The 22,500-nt window shown below is 37.3% G+C and overlaps 1 protein-coding gene across 2 annotated transcripts in view; it reads left to right on the top strand.

Annotated features, from left to right (window-relative positions):
- Positions 1–22,500, top strand: part of nedd4a (NEDD4 E3 ubiquitin protein ligase a) — a 104,289-nt gene that overhangs the window by 52,972 nt on the left and 28,817 nt on the right. For both annotated transcript variants that reach the window (XM_073930132.1, XM_073930131.1), the window contains 7 exons: positions 11,496–11,546; positions 13,193–13,254; positions 13,538–13,640; positions 16,880–17,043; positions 19,466–19,586; positions 20,362–20,514; positions 20,857–20,928. In XM_073930132.1, the coding sequence (XP_073786233.1) occupies positions 11,496–11,546; positions 13,193–13,254; positions 13,538–13,640; positions 16,880–17,043; positions 19,466–19,586; positions 20,362–20,514; positions 20,857–20,928 (726 nt within the window). The remainder of the gene's footprint in view (positions 1–11,495; positions 11,547–13,192; positions 13,255–13,537; positions 13,641–16,879; positions 17,044–19,465; positions 19,587–20,361; positions 20,515–20,856; positions 20,929–22,500) is intronic.

The raw sequence follows: 22,500 nt of genomic DNA on the forward strand, positions 1-22,500 counted from the left end.
TGGTGGTTTACAAGGACAGAAATGTGTATAATTACATGGCTGACCTTTTTATTCTCTATTAAGAAAATGGAGAAATGGTATATTGTTTTTAACCTAGTTAAGCCTTTAAATAGCACTTTAAGCTAAATACTACACTGTAAAATATTTTCTATTAATAAACAGCTTCTGTATTTTGTGCTTCACAAGTGTTTTTGTTGTCCATTTATTTCCTGTTTTAATTTATTCCCATAATACAAGTGAATTGCATTATGGCATGTTAATCTCTGAAAATTCAACTGTACAGTTTAACAAAGTGACTTTGTTGGCATTTTAGTAGTTTGAAATAAAGCATAAGAACTAATATATGAAGAAATAAGTGCAGAAAATGTGCTGGCAGTTGATTACAAGGTTTTGTAGCGTTATATACAATACCAACCCAGAAATATAGCACTGCAAACTATTCAAAATGTTCATAAAAGTCACTTTTTTACAACTTTTCAAGGTTAAAAGTTGTTGGAAGAAAGATCAAACTCCCATTATGCAATTCAAAAGCAGAAATAAACATCAAAAAAAAAAAATACGGACACAGTTTTACAGTGTAGTATTTAGCAAATTAGCTAGTAAAATATTAATTACTGTCATCAGGATAAAGAAAAAATAAATTAGTTATTATAAATGAGTTATTAAAACTGTTCGAAAATGTCTTCTCTCCATTTCTTCACTCTCCCATCGGTGAAGTTTTTTTTCCCTCTGCTGTCGCCACTGGCTCGCACGGTTCAGGATCGGTAGAGCTACGCATCGATGAATTTGCTCTTCAGTGTTTGGCCTCTCAATAATGACTTCAAACCACATTGAACTGAGCTAAACTGAACTGAACTTAAACACTAAAAACTGAACTACCAACACAATCTCACGGCAATTCGTAACTTTTTCATTTAGTGGCTAATTCGTATGAATTCGCACGATCTAATTCGTACAATTTAGTACGATTTGCTTATCCCCCAATGACGGTTGGGGTTAGGGGTGGGGTCAGGTGCCACGCCTCCTTTTAAAAATCGTACTATTTCGTACGACTGAACTCGTACGAATTAGCCACTAAACTGGCAAAACGTAAAATACTTACGTTTTCTCGTGAGATCAGATTGGAACTACCCTGATCCGGTAACTATGACCAATTATGTGAAGCTGCTTTGACACAATCTACATTGTAAAAGCGCTATACAAATAAAGCTGAACTGAACTGAATTAAACAACACTTAATAATTTACATTTCAATGGAGGGCTAATAATTTTGCCTTCAACCATAATGTTCATAGTGTTTCCACAAAACCACTGGGTAGAGGACAAAATCTGTTCCTTTAGTCTCCAGTAATAATCTGGGGAAAGATCAGAAATGAGCAACAAACGTTGTTGAGCAGCATTTAGGAGTGATTGAAGCTGTGTGTGATCCTAAGGGAAATGTTTGTCAGGTGTTTGCAGTAGTAAACCAGCAGCCACGCTCCTCTTGCAGCAGAAAATGCTTCGCTTTGAGGTTCCTCCATTAAGTTTCTTCAAACATTTGGCATCGTTTACTGTTTTCCTTTCATTACCGGGGCAGACGGGGCTGATTGTATGCAGATAGTTTTCCGCTTTTTGCCTCATCAACATGTTGACTTGTTTCACAATGGAAAAAGCTGTGCGTTCATTAAAAAATTACATTTATATTTTTGGTTTACCAAGATTTACTGAAGACTGCAGTGTAATTCAGTGTAACATTAATTTATATAGTACAGAAAAAACATTTACTGACATATGTTGTGTGAATTCATAAAAAAATACTGATATATCATTACAAGTGTATTTAAATTACATTTCTCAAGACTTAATCTGAAAAGTAAATCAAGTTAATAAAATGATAAATTTACTAGCAAATATCTTTGCTTGTTTTCAATGTTTGCTGTGTTTATTTGTAATCCTATATGTAAAGATGAATGTGTGTGCATTAGGGCTGCATAACGTATCATTTCAGCATCCATATCTCAATGTGCACATCTGCAATAGTCACATAGACGGACCTACAATGTTATATGGTTTAGCACAGGGGTTCCCAAACAATTGGCGAAAGATTGAAGCAGTGACGCTGTGGCATGTTACCTGATAGATTCAAGAGACAGAAGAGTCATTAGAGACAAGATAAATATCACGTTTAACAACTATAGTGGGACACGATCCAGCAGTACATCCTTGATGCACTGCTCTCTGGGGTTTTGTGCTCAAAGCACCAGCTGACTGCCTGGAGCTCAGACGTGCGCATGCCAGAGTGTTTGTGTGTGTGTGTGTGGTCACGCGATGTACATTTCAGCGGTGTAGTAGTGTGGATGGAGGGCTGCTCAGAAATGCTAGATGAAACGCCAGTGTGGACGTGGATCATTTTCGTTCTAAAATGCCATTTTAATCTAAGGGCGTACTCACACTATGTACAGTTGCCTTGAACCGGGACGAAGTACGCATGTCCCCCCTCCTGTCTCCCCCGACGGCCTGCACTCACATTACATTCAGGCCTGGGCACGCTTACGTCATAGATGATGGCACACCTTTTCCAACCGGGCCAGGGCCAGCCAACTGAACCACGCCTAAACCCGATTCAGAGCACTCACACTACTCAAACGATCCGGTAATTGGGCCTGGACATGATTCGGATAGCGTAGTGTGAGTGCGCTAAGAGAGTTTAAAGCAATTAGGCACAATAAATTTTGCCATTTGTAACTTTTATAGAAGCGAGGCAGTGGCGCAGTAGGTAGTGCTGTCGCCTCACAGCAAGAAGGTCGCTGGTTCGAACCCCAGCTCGGTTGGCGTTTCTGTGCGGAGTTTGCATGTTCTCCCTGCTTTTGCGTGGGTTTCCTCCGGGTGCTCCGGCTTCCCCCACAGTCCAAATACATGCGGTACAGGTGAATTGGGTAGGCTAAATTGTCCGTAGTGTGTGTGTGAATGTGTGTGTGGATGTTTCCCAGAGATGGGTTGCGGCTGGAAGGGCATCCGCTGTGTAAAAACTTGCTGGATAAGTTGGCGGTTCATTCCGCTGTGGCGACCCCGGATTAATAAAGGGACTAAGCCGACAAGAAAATGAATGAACTTTTATAGAAAACTATTTTATCAAACTATTCAAACACTTTAAATTATTACAATTTAAAAAGTCTTTGCAGTGTTATTTTACATATTTGTTTCATTTCTGTACCTGAATACGCTTTGACTACCTGGAAAACTATGAAGCACTGCTTATTTCACTTTTGTTTTTGCTGTATTGCATTTATCTATGCGTTTAATGTGTTAATTACATTTCATGCATGATTCAATCCTCTACAGAATCATCCCAATCAATGAAAAAAAGGCATTCAAACTCCACACAGAAACACCAACTGATCCAGCAGGGGCTCGAACTAGCGACCTTCTTGCTGTGAGTCGATCATGCTACCCACGGTGCCACCGTGACGCCCTATAAGTTCATTATAATTGATTTTTTTAATTAATCAAACAGTCTGTGAAGTTGATCATCAAAAAAGTCCTTAACAAATAAAGATACTGTCACTCCAAAGAGAGATTCGACTCTGATCTGAATCTCCGTAGCGAATAATTAAGTTTTCCTATGCTATTGATCTACATCAACACGATCAAAGTAACTCGTTTGCATAATCCCTGCCTTCTCGCAATATAGAAGCACTCTCACATAGCAAATAAATCAATCAAATTAGACTTTGGCCAAATGACCAATCAGAGCAGAGTTTGCTTCTGGAGGGGGGAGGGGCTTACAGACCTTAAAGGCTGATTTATACTTCTGTGTTAATCGCACGTGCATGCTTTGGAGCAGCCTATGCGTGGTTGCATAGCCCTCGCCGTGGCTGTCGGCAATGCTGATGCGCAAGCTCTGTGATTGGTCGGCTTGGTAATGCTGACGAGTGTGGGTGGAGGTGAGAGCCGAACGAACCCTATGGAGCGAGTGTTTACAAGTGTCTAGTCCCGTGAAGGAGCTCTACATCAGCGGTCCTGGAGGGCCAGTGTCCTGCTTATTTTAGTTCCAACCACAATTAATCACACATGGGCTGATCAAGCTCTTCCTAGGTATACTAGACTTCTAGGCAGGTGTGTTGGAGGAAGCTAAAATATGCAGGACACCGGCCCTCCAGGACCGAGTTTGGACATTCCTGCCCTAGATGGAAACTGTTATTTTGTGTTTACCTTATGATTCAAGTTGTTGCACGTCCGCCGGTTCCCGCCTCTGAATGAGCGAGTTTGAGCCACTTGTACATTAAGGTAGCATTCAGAAACAAACAAAACACCAGTGAAGAAACTCGACATTGAGGAACATAAACACCTTCACTGCCAGCTAATGTTTGGGAAGTGCTATTGCTCTGCAAATAAAATGCACGGCTACGCACATTGCATGCAACGTGGGTCACGCCGATCACTCAACGCAGAAGTATAAACCAGCTCTGAACTGATTCAAATGAATCGTATTGCAAAACGGATCTAATACTAATTCCATATCCTGACAAAATGACAAGGTTTTCTGACCTTATATCCATTTAAACCTGCTGTAGATGACCCAACACAATATTCTGATGTTTTTAAACACCATATGACCTGCTCTTTAACAGAGCTTTCACAATATAGGTTTGTTTTCTTTGCCTTGAAGGCACAAAGAGTGAGTCTGTAACTGCACCGCTTTGTGGTTTGACCCGAATACAGAACAAACAAGAATAAGTGAGTCTGCACCAAAGAACAAGGGAATATGTGTGTTATAGTCATGGGTTTATAGGCCGTGTTAAAGCTCTTTGATAGCGAGGAAGTCTAGTACGATGTTTTGATGGACGTGTTTTAGTGTAAGGTCACTCGTTATTGTTTTACTACCATGAAACGAAACATCTGACAGCATTTTGAACGCCTCATTTAAGTGACGTGTATTGAACTTGTCATATTGTTTCCATTAGTGTGTGTGTGTGTGTGTGTGTGTGTGTGCATTTGAAGACTAAGTGCTGTTTTAGGGTGCTTTCACATCTGTAGTTCGCTTCATTTGGTCCGGACCAAGGGTATTAAATGATACATTGTTGCATTTTCTGCCGTCTTTGGGTTGTTTTCACACAACACTGCTGGCTTTGGTCCGAACCAGTTGGAACGAACCAAAATGCAGTCATCTGACAAAATCCACATCTCTCATTAGCCAGATGTTGTTGAACGTATTTCCTAAACTGCTTATTGAATGGTCAGAATTCACGTGCGGGAAAATGCCAGTGAACTCCCGCAGGTAAACAAAACCTTTTACTCTGGAGGGACGACTGCGCTGGCTGATTGTATCTCTGCTTTAGACAAACTATACATTTCGAGAATGAAGTGCGGCCGCGGCTGGAAAACAGTGTTTAATGCATCGCTCGTCACTTCAAGAGGAGACGTGAATTAATTTAGCTAAACTGCGACATGCTCATCTTGCGGAAATATTAGCAACGATCCATCAGGTAATGTTTTCCCCTCTCTCTCTCTCTCTCTCTCTGTTGGTAAAGCGCTGTCAACAAATATTTTTCCTCCATAACCCATAATGCACAGCGCATCGGCCTACGGCAGCTGAATTAGTCCAAAATGCGCAGTACTTTTTGCGGTTGGACCTGTTTTAGTACGGATCATATTCTCACCACAAATGAACCGCTCTAGGGTTCGTTTGAAAGCGTACCGAGACCACCTCTTCAAGCAGGTCTCGGTTCGCTTATTTGGTCCGCTTTTGGTGCGCACTCGAGTACAGTTGCTGCATTCTCACCTGCCCAAACGAACCGCACTTAAAAGGGGAAACAAACTCTAGGGCGATTCAATCGAACTAAATAAGGGAGGTGTGAAAGCACCCTAACAGAGAAAGGAATTGTTCACAGTATTTCCTATTATACCTTTCTTTTGGAGAAAATCTTCTGTTAGTTTGGTTGAAATAAATCAAAAATATATATTGATTTTAATTTAATAGGCTAATATTATTAGCATTATTATTATATATATTTTTTAATTGTCCACAGAACAAACCACTGTTGTCCAATGATTTGCTTAATTAAGCTAACTTGCCTAGTTAACCTTATTAACCTAATTAAGCCTTTAAATGTTACTTTAAGCTGAATACTAGTGTCTTGAAAAAATATCTGATCAAATATTCAACACATGCTCATTCTGAAAGCGTAGCCCTGAATATGGAGATTGCTAATTATGTAGCCAGAAGTACATATGTTTTTAAAACAAACGCTAGAGGGCGGTATGGCACCGTTGCTTTTCACGTTTACCATCTGAACGAATACTTCCGTGTGGACGGCTTTACCGCTGATACTAATTTGTTCAGTGGCTCACCATGTAATATGGCGGACTTGAGATGTAGAGAGCAGTTGACTACGATAGCAGGGTTCGAGTCTGGTGATGAACGGTTCCAGAAAGAGGGTAAGACAAAAGCCAAAAAATTTAATAAACAAGTAAATAGCAGGGTGAGAATGTAGTAAAATCTGAAAACGTGGTAAAAACCAGACGAGGGCTTTTCTTTTTTTGCATTGCTTTTGAAAATGCATTGCTTTGGAAAAAATTTTAATCGGTGCCTTTGAAAACACTATCGGTTGGGTTAAGGGAAGAGGTGGGCGGGTGCTTTTGAAAGACACTGTTGGTCAGGTTTAGGGAAGGGGGTGATCGGATCAATTGGTGCTTTAGAAAACACTATTGGTTGGGTTTAGGGAAGGACTAGGGTGGGTCAGTCGGTCAATCAGTCAGTCAACAGTGGCCTCTGCTGGATTTACGTTAGAACAGCAGGCGCATATGGCACTTGCGAGAGAAATCTGAGATCTGAAAAAGCATACACAGCGGCCTCTGGTGGATTCACAAAAAGAAAGACTGCAAAAAAAACGTAGCTCCTGGGAAATATTTGGCGCTCTCTAGAAATGTATATAGAGGTACATTTTCAGAATCTGGGTTTAAATATTATGTGCTGTCATCATGGCAAAGATAAAATAAATCAGTTATTAGAAATGAATTATTAAACTATTATGTTTAAAGTGTGTTGGAAAAACACCCTAACATTTAGAATGATAGTAAATATAATAAATAATTGTGTCTTTAACTCTATTTAAAGCATGCTTTTGATATATATAGTTGAAGTCAGAATTATTAGCCCCCCTGAATTATTAGCGCCCCTGTTTATCTTTTCCCCAATTTCTGTTTAACAGAGCGAAGATTGTTTCAGCACATTTCTAAGCATAATAGTTTTAAAAACGTGTTTCTAATAGCTGATTTATTTTCTCTTTGCCATGATGACAGTAAATAATATTTTACTTGATATTTTTCTAGACACTTCTATACAGCTTAAAGTGGCATTTAAAGGCTCAACTAGGTTAATAAGGTGAACTAGGCAGGTTAGGGTAATTAGGCAAGTTATTTTATAATGATGGTTTGTTCTGAAGATTATCGAAAAAAATATATAGCTTAAAGGGGCTAATAATTTTGTCCCAAAAATGGGTTTTAAAAAATTGAAATGCTTTCATTCTAGCTGAAATAAAACAAATAAGACTTTCTCCAGAAGAAAAAAAATATTATCAGACATACTGTGAAAATTCCCTTGCTCTGTTAAACATCATTTGGGAAATATTAAAAAAAAAAAAATCAAAAGGGGGCTAATAATTCTGACTTTAACTGTATATTTCAAATGGTTGTTAGTTAAATATGAAAGGCAGACGTTAAAATGAATTGCAGCTGCTGGAAAAAGTTTGAGGATGGGAATGATTTTGTTTCTGAAAACAAACTCTCTCTCGCTCTCCTTCTTTCTCATGCCTTTGTTTTCTCCCTCTCTCAGCCTACTTTTACCTTCAGTCTAAATTTTGCAGCTCACTCAAAGTCTGAGGGTTCGACCGTGGGGAAGTCTTCTTTCATAAAGCCTTGTTTATATATAAAACACATGTATTTATATCTCTGTAAACAATAGACGTGCTGTAAGATCTCAGAGAAGGTCAGTGGTCCAATTCAATTCCATGATGACACTAAATCAGAGCTGGGTGGATTTATATGGAGAAGTTGTAAAGTGGAAATATGGAGAAGAAACAAATAATATGTGTGGAGAAAGAGAAATGAAACCACAGTACTGATGTTCTTGGTCTTGGGGTGGGGGGGAGGGTGGGGGGGGGTTAAGAAAATGTGTGTTTATGTTTGTGTGTGTATGTATGTATGTGTGTGTGTGTGTGTGTGTGTGTGTGTGTGTGTGTGTGTGTGTGTGTGTGTGTGTGTCAGGGCTGCATGATACTGGGAAAATATGCAATATTGTTGTTGAGTATTACGATAACAATCAAGCGTATCCCTTCGAGACTTTACCATCTCATTCATTAATTTTCTTTTCAGCTTAGTCCCTTTATTAATCTGGGGTCGCCACAGCGGAATGAACCGCCAACTTTACTATCTGACTGGTCAAATTTAGTCATGTATATGCTTATGTATATTCCATGAAATAATATCATGATAACAATAATTTTGGGATATATTGTGCAGCCCTTCACTGGCTTAGTGGTTCGCACTCACAGCAAGAAGGTCACTAGTTCAAGTCCCGGCTGGGCAAGGTGGGATTTCTGAACTGTAAAGACCAATAAGTTAAGGGAACTCAAACTGTTTGAGGAGACCAATTGCAACAAACCATTTAAGTAAAAAAAACTAATCCTAATGAGTACTGTGAACTTACTTTATTTAAGTTGAAGTAATGACGTATTTAATTAACACATTACCTTCAACACTAAGTACAAAACTCTTTTCAAATGAGTAGAATTAACATTCAGTCAATTTAGAGTTAACTACACTCATTTCATAGTTGACTGTTGGGTTTTACAGTGTGTGTGGAGTTTGCATGTTCTCCCGGTGTTGGCGTTGGTTTCCACATGCGCTATAGGGGAATTGATGAACTAAATTGACCATTGTTTATGAGTGTCAATGAATGTATATGGGTGTTTCCCGGGTTGTAGATGGAAGGGCTACCTCTATGCTGGATAAGTTGGCGGTTCATTTCGCTGTGGCGACCCCTGATTAATAAAGGAACTAAGCCGAAAAGAATATAAATGAATTAAGGAATAATGGTGAGATGACGTGTTCATCACTAGTTGTGACTGTGTGTGGGTTTGCTGCAAATACTGTGTTGAGTTTTGTGCGCTTGAATGATATAAACTCCCCAAGATATCTTGTATTTTGACGTTGTATTTCTCTGTGTTTGCTTTCTTCAACTGCAAAAAAGACACAGGAGAGTTGGTTCAGGGTTTTGCTGACTGCCTGAGACGCACAGAACACAAACTTTCACATCGACTTCTGCTTTAATGGTTGAAAATAGAGGGAATGTTCAGAGTTGTGAGGCATAAAAATACATGTGCATGCTTTTTGGAGATGCAACAGTGTTTCTAGGATGAATATCGATTATCAAGCACTGTGAATCCATCTTTTTTCCTATTCTGACTACTCTTCGTGGGCATCTTCAAAAGACATGTTTTACACAGAGGATGTTCTTCCAGCTGCAACCCAGCACTGGGAAACACATTTACATTTAGTCATTTAGCAGATGCTTTTATCTAAAGCAACTTACAAGTGAGTACAAGGAAGCAATTGACACAACTATAAGAGCAACAACGAGTAAGTGCTGTAGGCGAGTTTTAGGTGTGTAAAGGGTAATGCTGTGTTCACACCAGACGCGGAACGCGGAGATTAATCACGCTATTCGCGCGTAAATAGTCGCGTGAACATTTGAGGTTACTCGCTTCATTCGCGCATCAAACCCCGCTTCATTCGCACGTTAAACCCTGCTTCATTCGTGTGTCAAATTCACTTCAGAACAGATGCGGATTCGCGTGATGGGCAGGGCTTCTGTCTGCCCCGTGACTCTAGCTTCATAGCTAAGTGGCTAACATGGATTTTATGTAGAAAATAACAGTGTTTACGTGCTTTATAAAGGATGATAAAAAGCGTTGATCTTTTCAGTGGTGCTTCTGACTGAGCCCAGCCCAGTTTGATGAACTTCTTGTCGGTGTCTGCTGGGGGATTTCCCCTGGGACACCGACAACAGGCGATACGTCACAATCACGCCCCCACAAGATCAAGCTCCTAATTGGTTAACACGGCACGAATGTCCGCTAAAGTTCAGATTTTCGAACCCAAGTGATTCATGCGAAACGCGCATTAAGCACATCAAACGCGCAAAACGCTCAATTCACGCCACGCCATTCGCAACATGCGCACCGCGCAATTCTCGTCATTCGCGCCGCGCAGCACCATTCACGCATATCGTGCCGCAGGATGTCTATTCGCGCGTTTGCATTGACTTAACATGTAAATCACTCGCGCTTGACGCACGTGCCGCGTCTGGTATGAACGCAGCATCAGAAGCAAAGCATTGGTAATTTTTTTTGTAATACAGTTAGCATTGGAGCCAGAGAGGCAATTGCAGATTAGGAAGGAAAGTGGAGACTAAATAGTTGAGTTTTAAGGCATTTTTTGAAGACAGCGAGTTCTGATGCAGTTCGGGAGTTCATTCCACCAACTGGGCAGATTGAATGCGAGAGTTCGGGAAAGTGATTTTTTCCCTCTTTGGGATGGAACCACGAGGCGACGTTCATTCACAGAACGCAAGTTTCTGGAGGGCACATACATCTGCAGAAGTGAGAGCAGATAAGAAGAAGCAAAGCCAGAAGTCGCTTTGTAGGCAAACATCAGAGCTTTGAATTTGATGCGAGCAGCAACTGGCAGCCAGTGCAAACGGATGAGCAGCGAAGTGACATGTGCTCTTTTAGGTTCATTAAAGACCACTCGTGCTGCTGCGTTCTGAAGCAGCTGAAGAGGCTTGATACAGTAAACACACACACTCATTCACACACTAACACTACGGTTAATTTAGTTTATCCAATTCACCTATTGCGCGTGTGTTTGAACTGTGGGGAGGAGGAAACCCACGCCAACACGGGGAGAACATGCAAACTCCTCAAAGAAACGACAAATGGCCCAGCCGGGACTCGCACCGGCATCGTTCATAGAGCTAACCACCGAGCCACCATGCCGCCCCTAAATCTGTATTCATTGAATCAAATCAGCCACCTATGATTGAATCGAATCAAATTGAATTGTGAATCAGACTCGAGAAGAGTCATCTGAATCAACATCAAGCTCTTCTCTCTCGCTCTCTCAAGAGTTTGGCGGATGCTTGTACATTCTGGGTTGTTCCTTGTATGTTTGTGCTATGGTTTTAGTGTTGAGGTAGGGGTAGTCTTTAATAAAATACAACTTTTTGGGTAATTGAATAAATAGTATAAATATTTCTCGCTAAATCCCGGCCGTAACCTGATCTAGCAATAACCTTGTCAGGTTTAGAGATCTGGAGTTGGCAGATACATCAAGATGCTGTCAGTCACTTATCAGACAATCTCAGTTAAACACACACACGTTGTTTATTTCGAATGTGCTGACAGAAAATCCGATAGTTATTTTATTGTATTTATTTATTGTTTTATTCTCCACAGACAAGGGATGACTTCCTTGGACAAGTGGATGTTCCTCTGCACCAGATCCCTGTGAGTGTTTTGAATCTCAGCAATAAAGGTTAAATTTAGGAGGTATTTTTAGAAGGTTTTGCTCATAAGTCTTTATGGATGCTCTTTATATGAACATGCGTGTGAGAAACATAAGATTGTCTAAATATATTTTTTATTAACAATATCATTATTTCTTTATTAATTCATTAATAATTAATGTATTTTGTTTCGTGATTTTATTTTAATGTATTTTGTTTTATTTGTATTTTGTTGTATTGTACTTTTTGTTGTATTTTGTTTTTTATTTATTTGTTTATTTACATTACTTATTAAATAAAATATATATTTATTTATTTTATGTAGTTAATGTTAAAATAAATATTATTTTATTTAATTTTATCCTAATCTATATTTAAATTAGGTCACTACATGTGTGTTTTGGCTAAGTGATCATAAACCTTAATGTATAAAAATATCAGCTGCACGACAGGTTTCGCCGTAGACTATTTTCAGCACTGCTTATCTGTAATGAATCATGTTTATTCTGAAAGCAGAGTTGAAATACACAAACAATTACAACTCTTTCTGTAGTTTTTGAGGGTAAAGAAATCAAAATTTGTAAATGTATAGCTAATTTTATTTGATTCCATTTTTTATATTTTTTGTCTTTTATTTAATTAAATCTTATATATATATATATATATATATATATATATATATATATATATAAATTATTTTTATCATTTTATTTATTTATTAATTTTGCCTTGTTTCAGTTTTAATTTAAAAATTTTATATTTTTTAAAATTTTATTTATTTTATTTTTTAATTTTTATTTTTGTATTTAATTGAACGTTTAATTTAATTAAATTTGTAAAAAAATTATTTTATATTATTTTTTAATTCATTTTATTTTTTATCTTTAATTACATTTTTTTATTTTATAAATTTTTATTGTTATTTTATTTATTTGTTTTTATTTTATTTTTATTTTTTTGTATTTACTTTAATTTTATATATAATTTAATTGGTACATTTTTATTTTGTTATAAAACATTATTTACATTATTTATTCGTATTTAATTTAATTAAATTTTTTGTTTAATTTATATTTAAATAATTTTTTCATTTAATTTATTTTATTATTATTTTATTTTATTTTGTGTCTTTTATTTCATTTTTTATATATTTTTTTATTTTATTTATTTTTTATTATTATTTTAATTTATGTCTTTTATTTTACTTTTTATTTAATTAAATTTTATTTTATTTAAAAATATAAGTATTTTATAATTATTTGTTTTATTTATTTTTTGTCATTTCATTTTTAATTTAATTACATTTTTTATTTTATTTATTTATTTTATTTTTGTCTTTTATTTTTGTATTTAATTACATTTCATATTTAATTAAATCTTTTTCAATTTTATTATTATTTTATTTTATTTTATAATATTTATTTTTATTTTTTATTTATGTTGTTTTATTTTTTGTCTTTATTTTTTTATTTATCGAATGTTTTATTTTATTATTATTTTATTTTATTTATTTATTTAAATTTTTTTAAATATTTTTATTTAATACAATTATGTTTATTTTATTTTATTTATTAAATTTTATTTTATTTTATTTTTATTCTGTGCCAAATATTTTGACAGCACTTTCCGTTCTTTTTTTACCTGCAGACAGAACATCCAAACAATGAAAGGCCGTACACTTTCAAAGACTTCTTATTGCACCCGAGAAGGTTAGCAGAAGCTTCCACTGCAGTTTTTACCAGCTGCTTACCTGCATGCTTCATTCCCCAAACATGATGGTTTTTAACGTTCACTGACTCTCTCATTCGTTCTCATTTGTGATGAGCCTTTTGACCTGCATTTTTTTTTTCTGTGTAATGTTGTCATTTGAAACATGTACATGTCAACACTGTCGATACACTTCGGTGGCGTTTTATGTTTAAAACAGTGTGTTTTTCTGGTAGATTGCTGTAGGTGTTTTGTTGATGTATCTTCTCATGTGTTTTGATACAGTCACAAGTCGAGGGTGAAAGGTCATCTGCGTCTAAAGATGACGTACCTGCCTAAAAACAGCGATGCAGAGGACGACCCCGCTGAACAGGGCGAGAATCTGGATGTAAGATTCATGCACACACCAACAATCTTCATTTAAAAGTACCTTAAAAATACCTAAAAAATCTTTAAAAAGTAATACTGACATTTAAAAGTACCTTAAAATATATTAAAAAGCATTTCTGACATTAAGAAGTACCTTAAAAATACCTAAAATACATTTAAAAAACAATACTGACATTAAGAAGTACCTTAAAAATACCTAAAATACATTTAAAAAGCATTACTGACATTTTAAAGTACCTTAAAAATATCTAAAATAAGTTATAAAAGCAATACTGACACTTAAAAGTACCTTAAAATAAGTAAAATACATTTAAAAAACAATACTGACATTTAAAATTACCTTAAAATACCTAAACACACCTTAAAAAGCAATACTGACATTTAAAAGTATCTTAAAAATACCTAAAATACATTAAAAGCTGTACTGACATTTAAAATTACCTTAAAATACCTAAACACACCTTAGAAAAGCAATACTGACATTAAGAAGTACCTTAAAAATACCTAAAGTACATTTAAAAAGCAATACTGACATTAAGAAGTACCTTAAAAATACCTAAAATACATATTAAACTGCAACTGCATTTTTTGTGTTATTTTTTTAACGTGTTAAATATTTAAAATTAATCAAGTGCGTTAACGCGCTAATTTTGACTGCCCCATAAAAAAGCAATACTGACATTTAAAAGTACCTTAAAACACCTAAAAACACCTTAAAAATCAATACTGTCGTTTAAAAGTACCTTAAAATATCTAAAATACATTATAAAAGCAATACTGGCACTTAAAAGAACCTTATTTAAAAGTACCTTAGAATACCTAAAAACACCTTAAAAAGCAATACTGACATTAAAAAGTACCTTAATAACACCTAAAATACATTTAAAAAGCAATACTGACATTAAGAATTAGCTTAAAAATAGCTAAAATACATTTAAAAAGCAATACTGTCATTTAAAAGTACCTTAAAATAGCTTTAAAAAGCAATACTGACTTTTAAATATTTAAGATTAAGATAAGATATGAATAAGATTTTGTTTTAGTGAGCAAAAAGCCAATGTTATGTAAATACTAGTATGCCACACATTTGCCACATTTACACATTTTATTTTTCATTCATCTGTATATCAAAGCCCTGGCAACCACTTGAGACTTCCAGTGACTTGTACACATGACAGTCTACATTCACTCCTGACCCTTGCCTGGGCCTTTTGTAAACTGGCGTAGCATGTCATTTGACATCAAACCAAAGAAACAAAGCCTTCAGCAATCTAATACCATTTGTTTGTGCATAAACAGATGACTTCTATTTATGCACAAGAACTTTAATATAGAACCTGCAGAGTCACTGTGTACTTTTCCAGCCCGCTCTCATTGTACCAGGGCTGTGTTGATGCTGGTGCTGGGTGTGTTCACAGAGCAACACAGACGTCCAGAAATCACTCAGAAGTGCTGCTGACAGTCAAATAAACTCAGCTTAAAGGGCCATGACACCCCCACTTTCGGTTAAAGTCTACTTCAGAATTTGTTCAGAAGATGCATGATGATGGGCGTGGAACTCCGCGAGCACAGGGCAGGAGTGGGCGTGGCCAGCAGGGGAGAAGGGGAGCGAACAACTGCTGTTGACAGTCGGCTCACAAAATGAGACACAAACCGTGAGGAGACGCATGAGTTTATAATTCACAAAGTTAAAATGCAAAGAAATAAACAGTAATTTAATGCCCTGCTACATTTGTTATTCGTAATTCCATATACACATAACCAGAATTTATATCATTATAAAGATAATCGTGTTCATGTAAACACTATAAATGAGGATTCTCCCTCGATCCCCGGGTCTAAATTATAGATCTGAATGCAGACTTAGTGCAGCAGGTCTCCTGCCTGTCTATTTTAACCATTAGCCCTGCTGGTAATCTGGAGGATTTAGGCAAACACAGCAGCAGGGTGATGTGTCTGAATGTGAACGAACTCCTGATACAAGACAACGTCCGCCATTCTTCAATTCTCGTGCTGCTCTCCCGACAAAAATGCTTGCAGTACACACACAGCTCTGCTGTATGATCGGCTCTGACAGGATTGCGGGGAAAAAACATGCAACAAACCCCGTGGATCATGGAAACAAACATGAACGGTTACTGCGTCCCGTTGGTCTGTGTCTCACAGCTTGCTTGAAACTGGCAGGTCTGCCTTCGGAAAGCACGTGCTCTCATGAATAATTAAGCAGCCGGCTCTTCTCATAGGATAAGAAAACTCCGCTTTGAATAATAATGAGAAACCGACGCGTCATCATTGCACTTGCAGTTCTGCACTACGTTGACGATTTTGATCCCGCCCCAAAAATCATTTTAAACCCGGAAGCTGAACAAAAGCTCAAAATTATCCAGTTTTCCTCCCAATTAAAGCTGACAGATGCTAACATTGTCTTTACTGATGCTCAACACACACACATCTGTTAATATAAAAAAAAGTTCTCCAGGGTGTCCTGAACCTTTAAAGGTGCCATAGAATGAAAATGATGATATATGGAATAGTTTAATAATAAGCTTAATAATTAGTAATAATTTTCTATTGCATTCGAGTCAGGGGATTGGCTAGGCCATTCTACAGCTTGATTTACCTTCTCTGAAAGCATCTCAGAGTCTCCCTGGCTGTGTTTTGGATCATTGTCTTGCTGAAATGTCCACCCTGGGTTCATCTTCATCCACCTGCTCTCAGCTGCTGTCTGGGCTTTCACTGCTGAACTACACCTTCCTTTCTTCATGTGTTCAATACTTTTTCCCTGTGTTATTTCACTTTATTACACATATCTTCATTTGTAAACTAACTAGATTTATTTTCTCTGCATGTATGGATTTCTTTGGTTGTTACCAACATCTGGTGTCAACGGCACCTTTAGAAATCGGTTTTCTGTCGGTGCAATAGCCTAGTGGTTAGCGCGCCGACATATGGTGCAATAGCACGTCAGGGTGTTGCAAGTTCGAATCCTGGCTCGAGGACATTTCCCTACCCCCTTTCTCTCTCCAACTTCGCTTCCTGTCTCAATACTGTCCTATCTAATAAAGGCTAAAAGGCCAAAAAAAAAGAAAAAAAAAAAAGAAATCTGTTTTCTGAGAAAAATGGTGACGTGTTCAATACTCATTTCCCCCGCTGTAACACAGGATTTTCCCATAGAATTGCTTTTATGAGTAGTAAGCAATACTTGTAAGTAATATCCTGCTTGTTTCTGTGTCGTAGCCGGGTTGGGAGTTTTTGGAGCCTCATGAATTATGCAGTCCTCATCATCCGCATCAGCTGCCTGCGCTGCCCCCTGGCTGGGAGGAGAGGCAGGACAACCTGGGACGAACTTACTACGTCAACCACGAGAGCAGGACCACACAGTGGCACAGACCCACCATCCAGTAATTATCACCCGCTTTAACCAAACACACAGCATGAACATGTGTACACAAGCCCAGGGGTCGTGTTTAAATACCATGCACAAGACTAGTACGCTATGTAGATATTTATATTTATGCTCTCAGTTTATTCTTTGGGTGTATGTTGTTATTCAAAATGACTCCCGGCCATGACCTTAGTGTTGCTAGTGTTTTTGGCCTGCTTGATTATTATATTTTGTTTAGATTAATATAATAACTTATGGTGGCTCAGTGGTTAGCACTGTGGCCTCACAGCTAGAAGGTCGCTGGTTCGAGTCCCGGCTGGGTCAGCTGGCATTTCTGTGTGGAGTTTGCATGTTCTCCCCATGTTGGCGTGGCGTTTTCCTCTGGGTGCTCCGGTTTCCCCCACAGTCCAAACACATGCGCTATAGGGGAATTGATTAACTAAATTGGCAGTAGTGTATGAGTGTGTGTGTGAATGTGTGTGTATTGGAAGGGGATCCACTGCGTAAAACATATGCTGTAATAGTTGGCGGTTCATTCCGCTGTGGCAACCTCCAATAAATAAGCGACTAAGCTGAAGGAAAATGAATGAATGAATGAACGAATGAATAATAATATATATTTTTTTATTTTTCTGCTTTATTTTCCTTCTACTCTACATATATTATACAAGATCATTTAAAATTGTGTTTTTACTTTTAATTTTATTTGATTTTATAATTCATTCATTCATTTTATTTTCGGTTTAGTCCCTTTATTAATCAGGGGTCGCCACAGCAGAATGTACTGCCAACTTATCCAGCATATGTTTTACACAACTGATGTCCTTCCAGCTGCAACCCATTACTGGGAAACACCCATGCACAGTCATTCACACACGCTACGGCCAATTTAGTTTACCCAATTCCCCTATAGCGCATGTGTTTGGACTGTGGGGGAAAACAGAGCACCCGGAAGAAACCCACGCCAACATGGGGAGAACATGCAAACTCTACACAGAAACGCCAACTGATCCAGCCGAGGCTCGAACCAGCGACCTTCTTGCTGTGTGGCGACAGTGCTGACTATTAATTTTATTATTATTAAGATTATTTTATTAGTGTTGTTTTGTTTTTGTTAAAGAGGTTTATTATGTGCTTCGCTTATTTTTTTTATGTTTATTATTTTTTTTTAATAAAAAAAAGTTTTCTACTTTGTATATATTATACAAGCAATTAAAAATATATATGTTTTTAAGATATTTTTATATTTGTTTTTATAAAAACTATGAATGTTGCAGTTATTATGTTGAATGTTGAAGCCATATTACATTGTCATTATTATTATTATTATTATTATTACTATTATTATTATTAATATTATTATTACTATTATTATCATTATTATTATTACTGTTGTTATTATTATTATTATTATTACTATTATTATCATTATTATTATTACTATTATTATCATAATTATTATTACTATTATTATTATTATTATTATTATTATTACTATTAATAATATTATTATTACTATTATTATCATTACTATTATTACTATTATTGTTATTATTACTATTATTATTATTATTATTACTATTACTATTATTAATATTATTACTATTATTATCATTACTATTATTACTATTATTGTTATTATTACTATTATTATTGTTATTTCTATTATTATCTTTATTATTATTACTATTATTATTATTATTATTATCATCATCATCATTATTATTACTATTATTATTATTATTATTACTATTATTATTATTGTTATTCTTACTATTATTATTATCATTATTATTATTTCTATTATTATCCTTATTATTTTTACTATTATTATTTTATGACTATTAATATTATTATTATTACTATTATTATTATTAATATTATTTCTATTATTATTATTATTATGTTTATTATTATTACTGTTGTTATTATTATTATTATTATTATTATTTTGATCAGTACAGATTTGTATTATTTTTTTATTTTATTTATCTAACAATTAGTTTATTTCAATTACATTTATTTAAGTTTTATCTTATTTTATTCTTTTTATTTCTATAGTTTAAAAAGTCTTCATCTGCACAATTCCAAAAAGGCCTGGAGTTTTCATAATGTGACATTCATTTTTTTTAAATTTAAAATTCACAAAATCAATCTTCAAATTGTAATTTGTAACTAATAAATAATTAATCAGTAGGTCATTACTCCAAAGAAAACTATTACTGTACTACTAATAATATAATTAGTAATAGTATAATAATAACTATTAGTAACAATTATTAGTAATAGTAGTAACTCTATAATTATTCCATATACTCTTCTTCTCTCTGGTGGTCAGCGGCACCCTCACCTGATTCATTTCAGCCTTTCTGGGCCATTCTGAGTGCTCGTGTGTGTGTGTGTGTGTGTGTGTGTGTGTGTTTTGTCCTGATTTACAGGGACAGTCAAAGAGACAATGAGCAGAGACAGGAAACACACAGCGAGTCCCAGCGGGCCTTTCTCACACGCAGACAAATATCAGAACATGAGGAGAACCACGAGCGCAGAGAGTCACCTGAGGTACACACACACACACACACACAAGCTATCCTGATGGGATCTCTCCAGAGCTTTAAGGATGTTTCTACTGTTCATACTTTATATTCCGTCCCCCCTAAAACAACCCTCACAGGAAACAATCTGCGTATTAACATATTGAAAATACACCATTCTGTGTGCTTTATAAGCATGCGGAGCCATGGGGATTTTAATGTAGGTCTCCATGGTGACAGAAGTCCCCATGAGTCAGTGTGCATTCAGGTTTAAGTCCCCACTGAGATTTAAAAAAATGTACACACACACGTGCACAAGCATACACACACACAGACATGCACACACTCTCTCTCACACCGACAAACACATATGCAAACACTGTGAAGCCTATGAAGAGTCCTTATAAACTGTGACTTGACATTGGTAGTTTATGAGGACTCTTCATAGGCGAAATGTATTGTATACAGTAAACGCTTGTTATATGACTTTACCGCACCGCTACCCCTAAACTTAACCCTCACAGAAAACATGGGGCCCTTTAAATGTGAAACAAAACCTGTTAAGTATGAATTTAAGTGTTTTGAATTGCGAGGACACAAGACCTGTCCTCATAAACCACTGTAATAGAGAACAACTAGATCATAGGCATGCCATTATACACATTTATGTCCTTGTAAACCACCAAAACCAGAACACACACATACACATTCGTGCTAACATTCACACAAACACTCTCACACACTCGCAGTCACACACTGCAAAGACACTTTTTGACATCTGTGTGTGTGTGTGTGTGTTGTAGAGCTGGGAGATCATAACAGCAGATGAGTCGACGCTGTACAGCAGCCTCAGTGAGCGCTCGCCGCCGCCGCCACACTCCCCGATGGAGATCAGCACTTTCTGTGAGGAGTTCAACAGACTGCAGGCCACAAACGACAGACGCACGTCCCTCACGGTCAGTCCACACACACACACATAGTTGTACAAATATCTTTATGGGGACTTCCAATAGACGTAATGATTTTAATACCGTACATACTGTATATTCCACACCCCTTCCCCAATCCCACTCCTAAACCAACACTCACAGCAAACAATCTGCAGTTTCATCTTCAAAGTGCTTCATTCTGTAGGATGTATGAGCTCTTTTCCTCAAGGGGACATTTTTTGGTCCCCATCAGCATCTCTTATGTTGTGTTTTACGATATTCAAATATATTCAATTAATGATAAAATAAAAAAATACTGACCTTAAACTTTTTAATAGTGACACTCTAAAAGTGTTGTGTTTTCCTCAGCCGCAGGGTCACGGCAGCCGCAGAGGAAGTGGACAGACCCTCACGATGGAGGAGCATCCTGTTCACCCAGTGGTGAGATCACTATAACACTCACTGTCTGCACTTTCCTTCAGCATAACATTTTTCCCCCCTTAAAACGACCTATAAGTAATTTGGGGTGGGGCTATGAGTCGTTTGGGGTGGAGCTTACAGTCATCTAGGGCGGAGCTATCAGTCATCTGGGGTTGCGCTATCGGTCCTTTGGTGGTGGATCTATCAGTTATTTAGGGCGGAGATATCAGTCTTTTGGGGCGGGGTTATCAGTCCTTTGGGGTGGACGTATCAGCCCTTTAGGGCGGAGATATCAGTCATTTGGGGTGGGGCTATCGGTCATTTGGGCTGGCGATATCAGTCATTTTGTTAAGGCTATCAGTCATTTAGGGTAAAGTTATTAGTTTTTGGGGCAGGGTTATCAGTCATTTGTTATGGGGCTAACAGTCATCTAGAGTGGGGCTATCAGTCTTTTGGGGCAGGGTTATCGGTCATTTGGGGTGGATCTATCAGTTCTTTTGAGCAGAGATATCAGCCATTTGGGGTGGAGCTAACAGTCATCTAGGGCGGGGCTATCAGTCTTTTAGGCGGGGTTATCAATCCTTTGGGCTGGATTTATCAGTCCTGTTGGGCGGAGATATCAGTTTTTTGGAGTGGGGCTGTCAGTCATTTAGGGTGGAGTTGTCAGTTATTTGAGGTGGGGCTATCAGTCATTTGGGGAGGAGCTATCAGTCTTTTGGGGCAGGGTTATCAGTCCTTTGGGGTGGAGGTATCAGTCCTTTGGGGCAGAGATATCATTCATTTGGGGTGGGGCTATCAGTCTTTTAGGGTGGTGTTATCAGTCATTTGTGGTGGGGCTGTCAGTCCTTTAGGGCGGGGCTATCAGTAATTTTTGGAAGGGCTTTCAGTCATTTTGGGTGGAGAAATCAGTCATTTAGGGCAGGGCTATCAGTTTTTTAGGGCAGGGCTATCAGTCCTTTAGGACGGAGATATCAGTAATTTGAAATGGGGCTAGAAGTCCTTTAGGGTGGGGCTATCAGTCATTTTTGGTCGGGCTTTCAGTCATTTTGGGTGGAGAAATCAGTCATTTAGGGTGTGACTATCAGTCATTTAGGGCAAGGCTATCAGTCTTTTAGGGCAGGGCTATCAGTCATTTAGGACGGAGCTATCAGTTCTTTAGGGCGTGACTATCCGTCCTTTGGGGTGTGACTATCATTGATTTTGGGGTGGGGCTATCACTTTTTTAGGGTGTGACTATCAGTCCTTTGGGGTGTGACTATCATTGATTTTGGGGTGGAGCTATCACTTCTTTATGGCATGACTATCAGTCCTTAGAGGTGGGGCTATCAGTCATTTAGGGTGAAGATATCAGTACTTTAGGGTGTGACTTCAGTCATTTGAGATGTTACTATCAGTCGTTTAGGGCAGAGATATCAGTCTTTTAGGGTGTGGCTATCTGTCATTTGGGGCAGGGCTATTAGTCATTTGGGGCGGAGCTAACAGTCATTAAGGGTGTAATTGTCAGTCATTAGAGTGGACTATCAGTCCTTTAGGGTAGGATTATCAGTCCTTTAGGGCATGGCTATCAGGCTATCAGTCATTTGGGACAGAGCT

Source organism: Danio rerio, chromosome 18 (genome assembly GCF_049306965.1).
Source record: "Danio rerio strain Tuebingen ecotype United States chromosome 18, GRCz12tu, whole genome shotgun sequence".
Classification (NCBI taxonomy): Eukaryota; Metazoa; Chordata; class Actinopteri; order Cypriniformes; family Danionidae; genus Danio; species Danio rerio.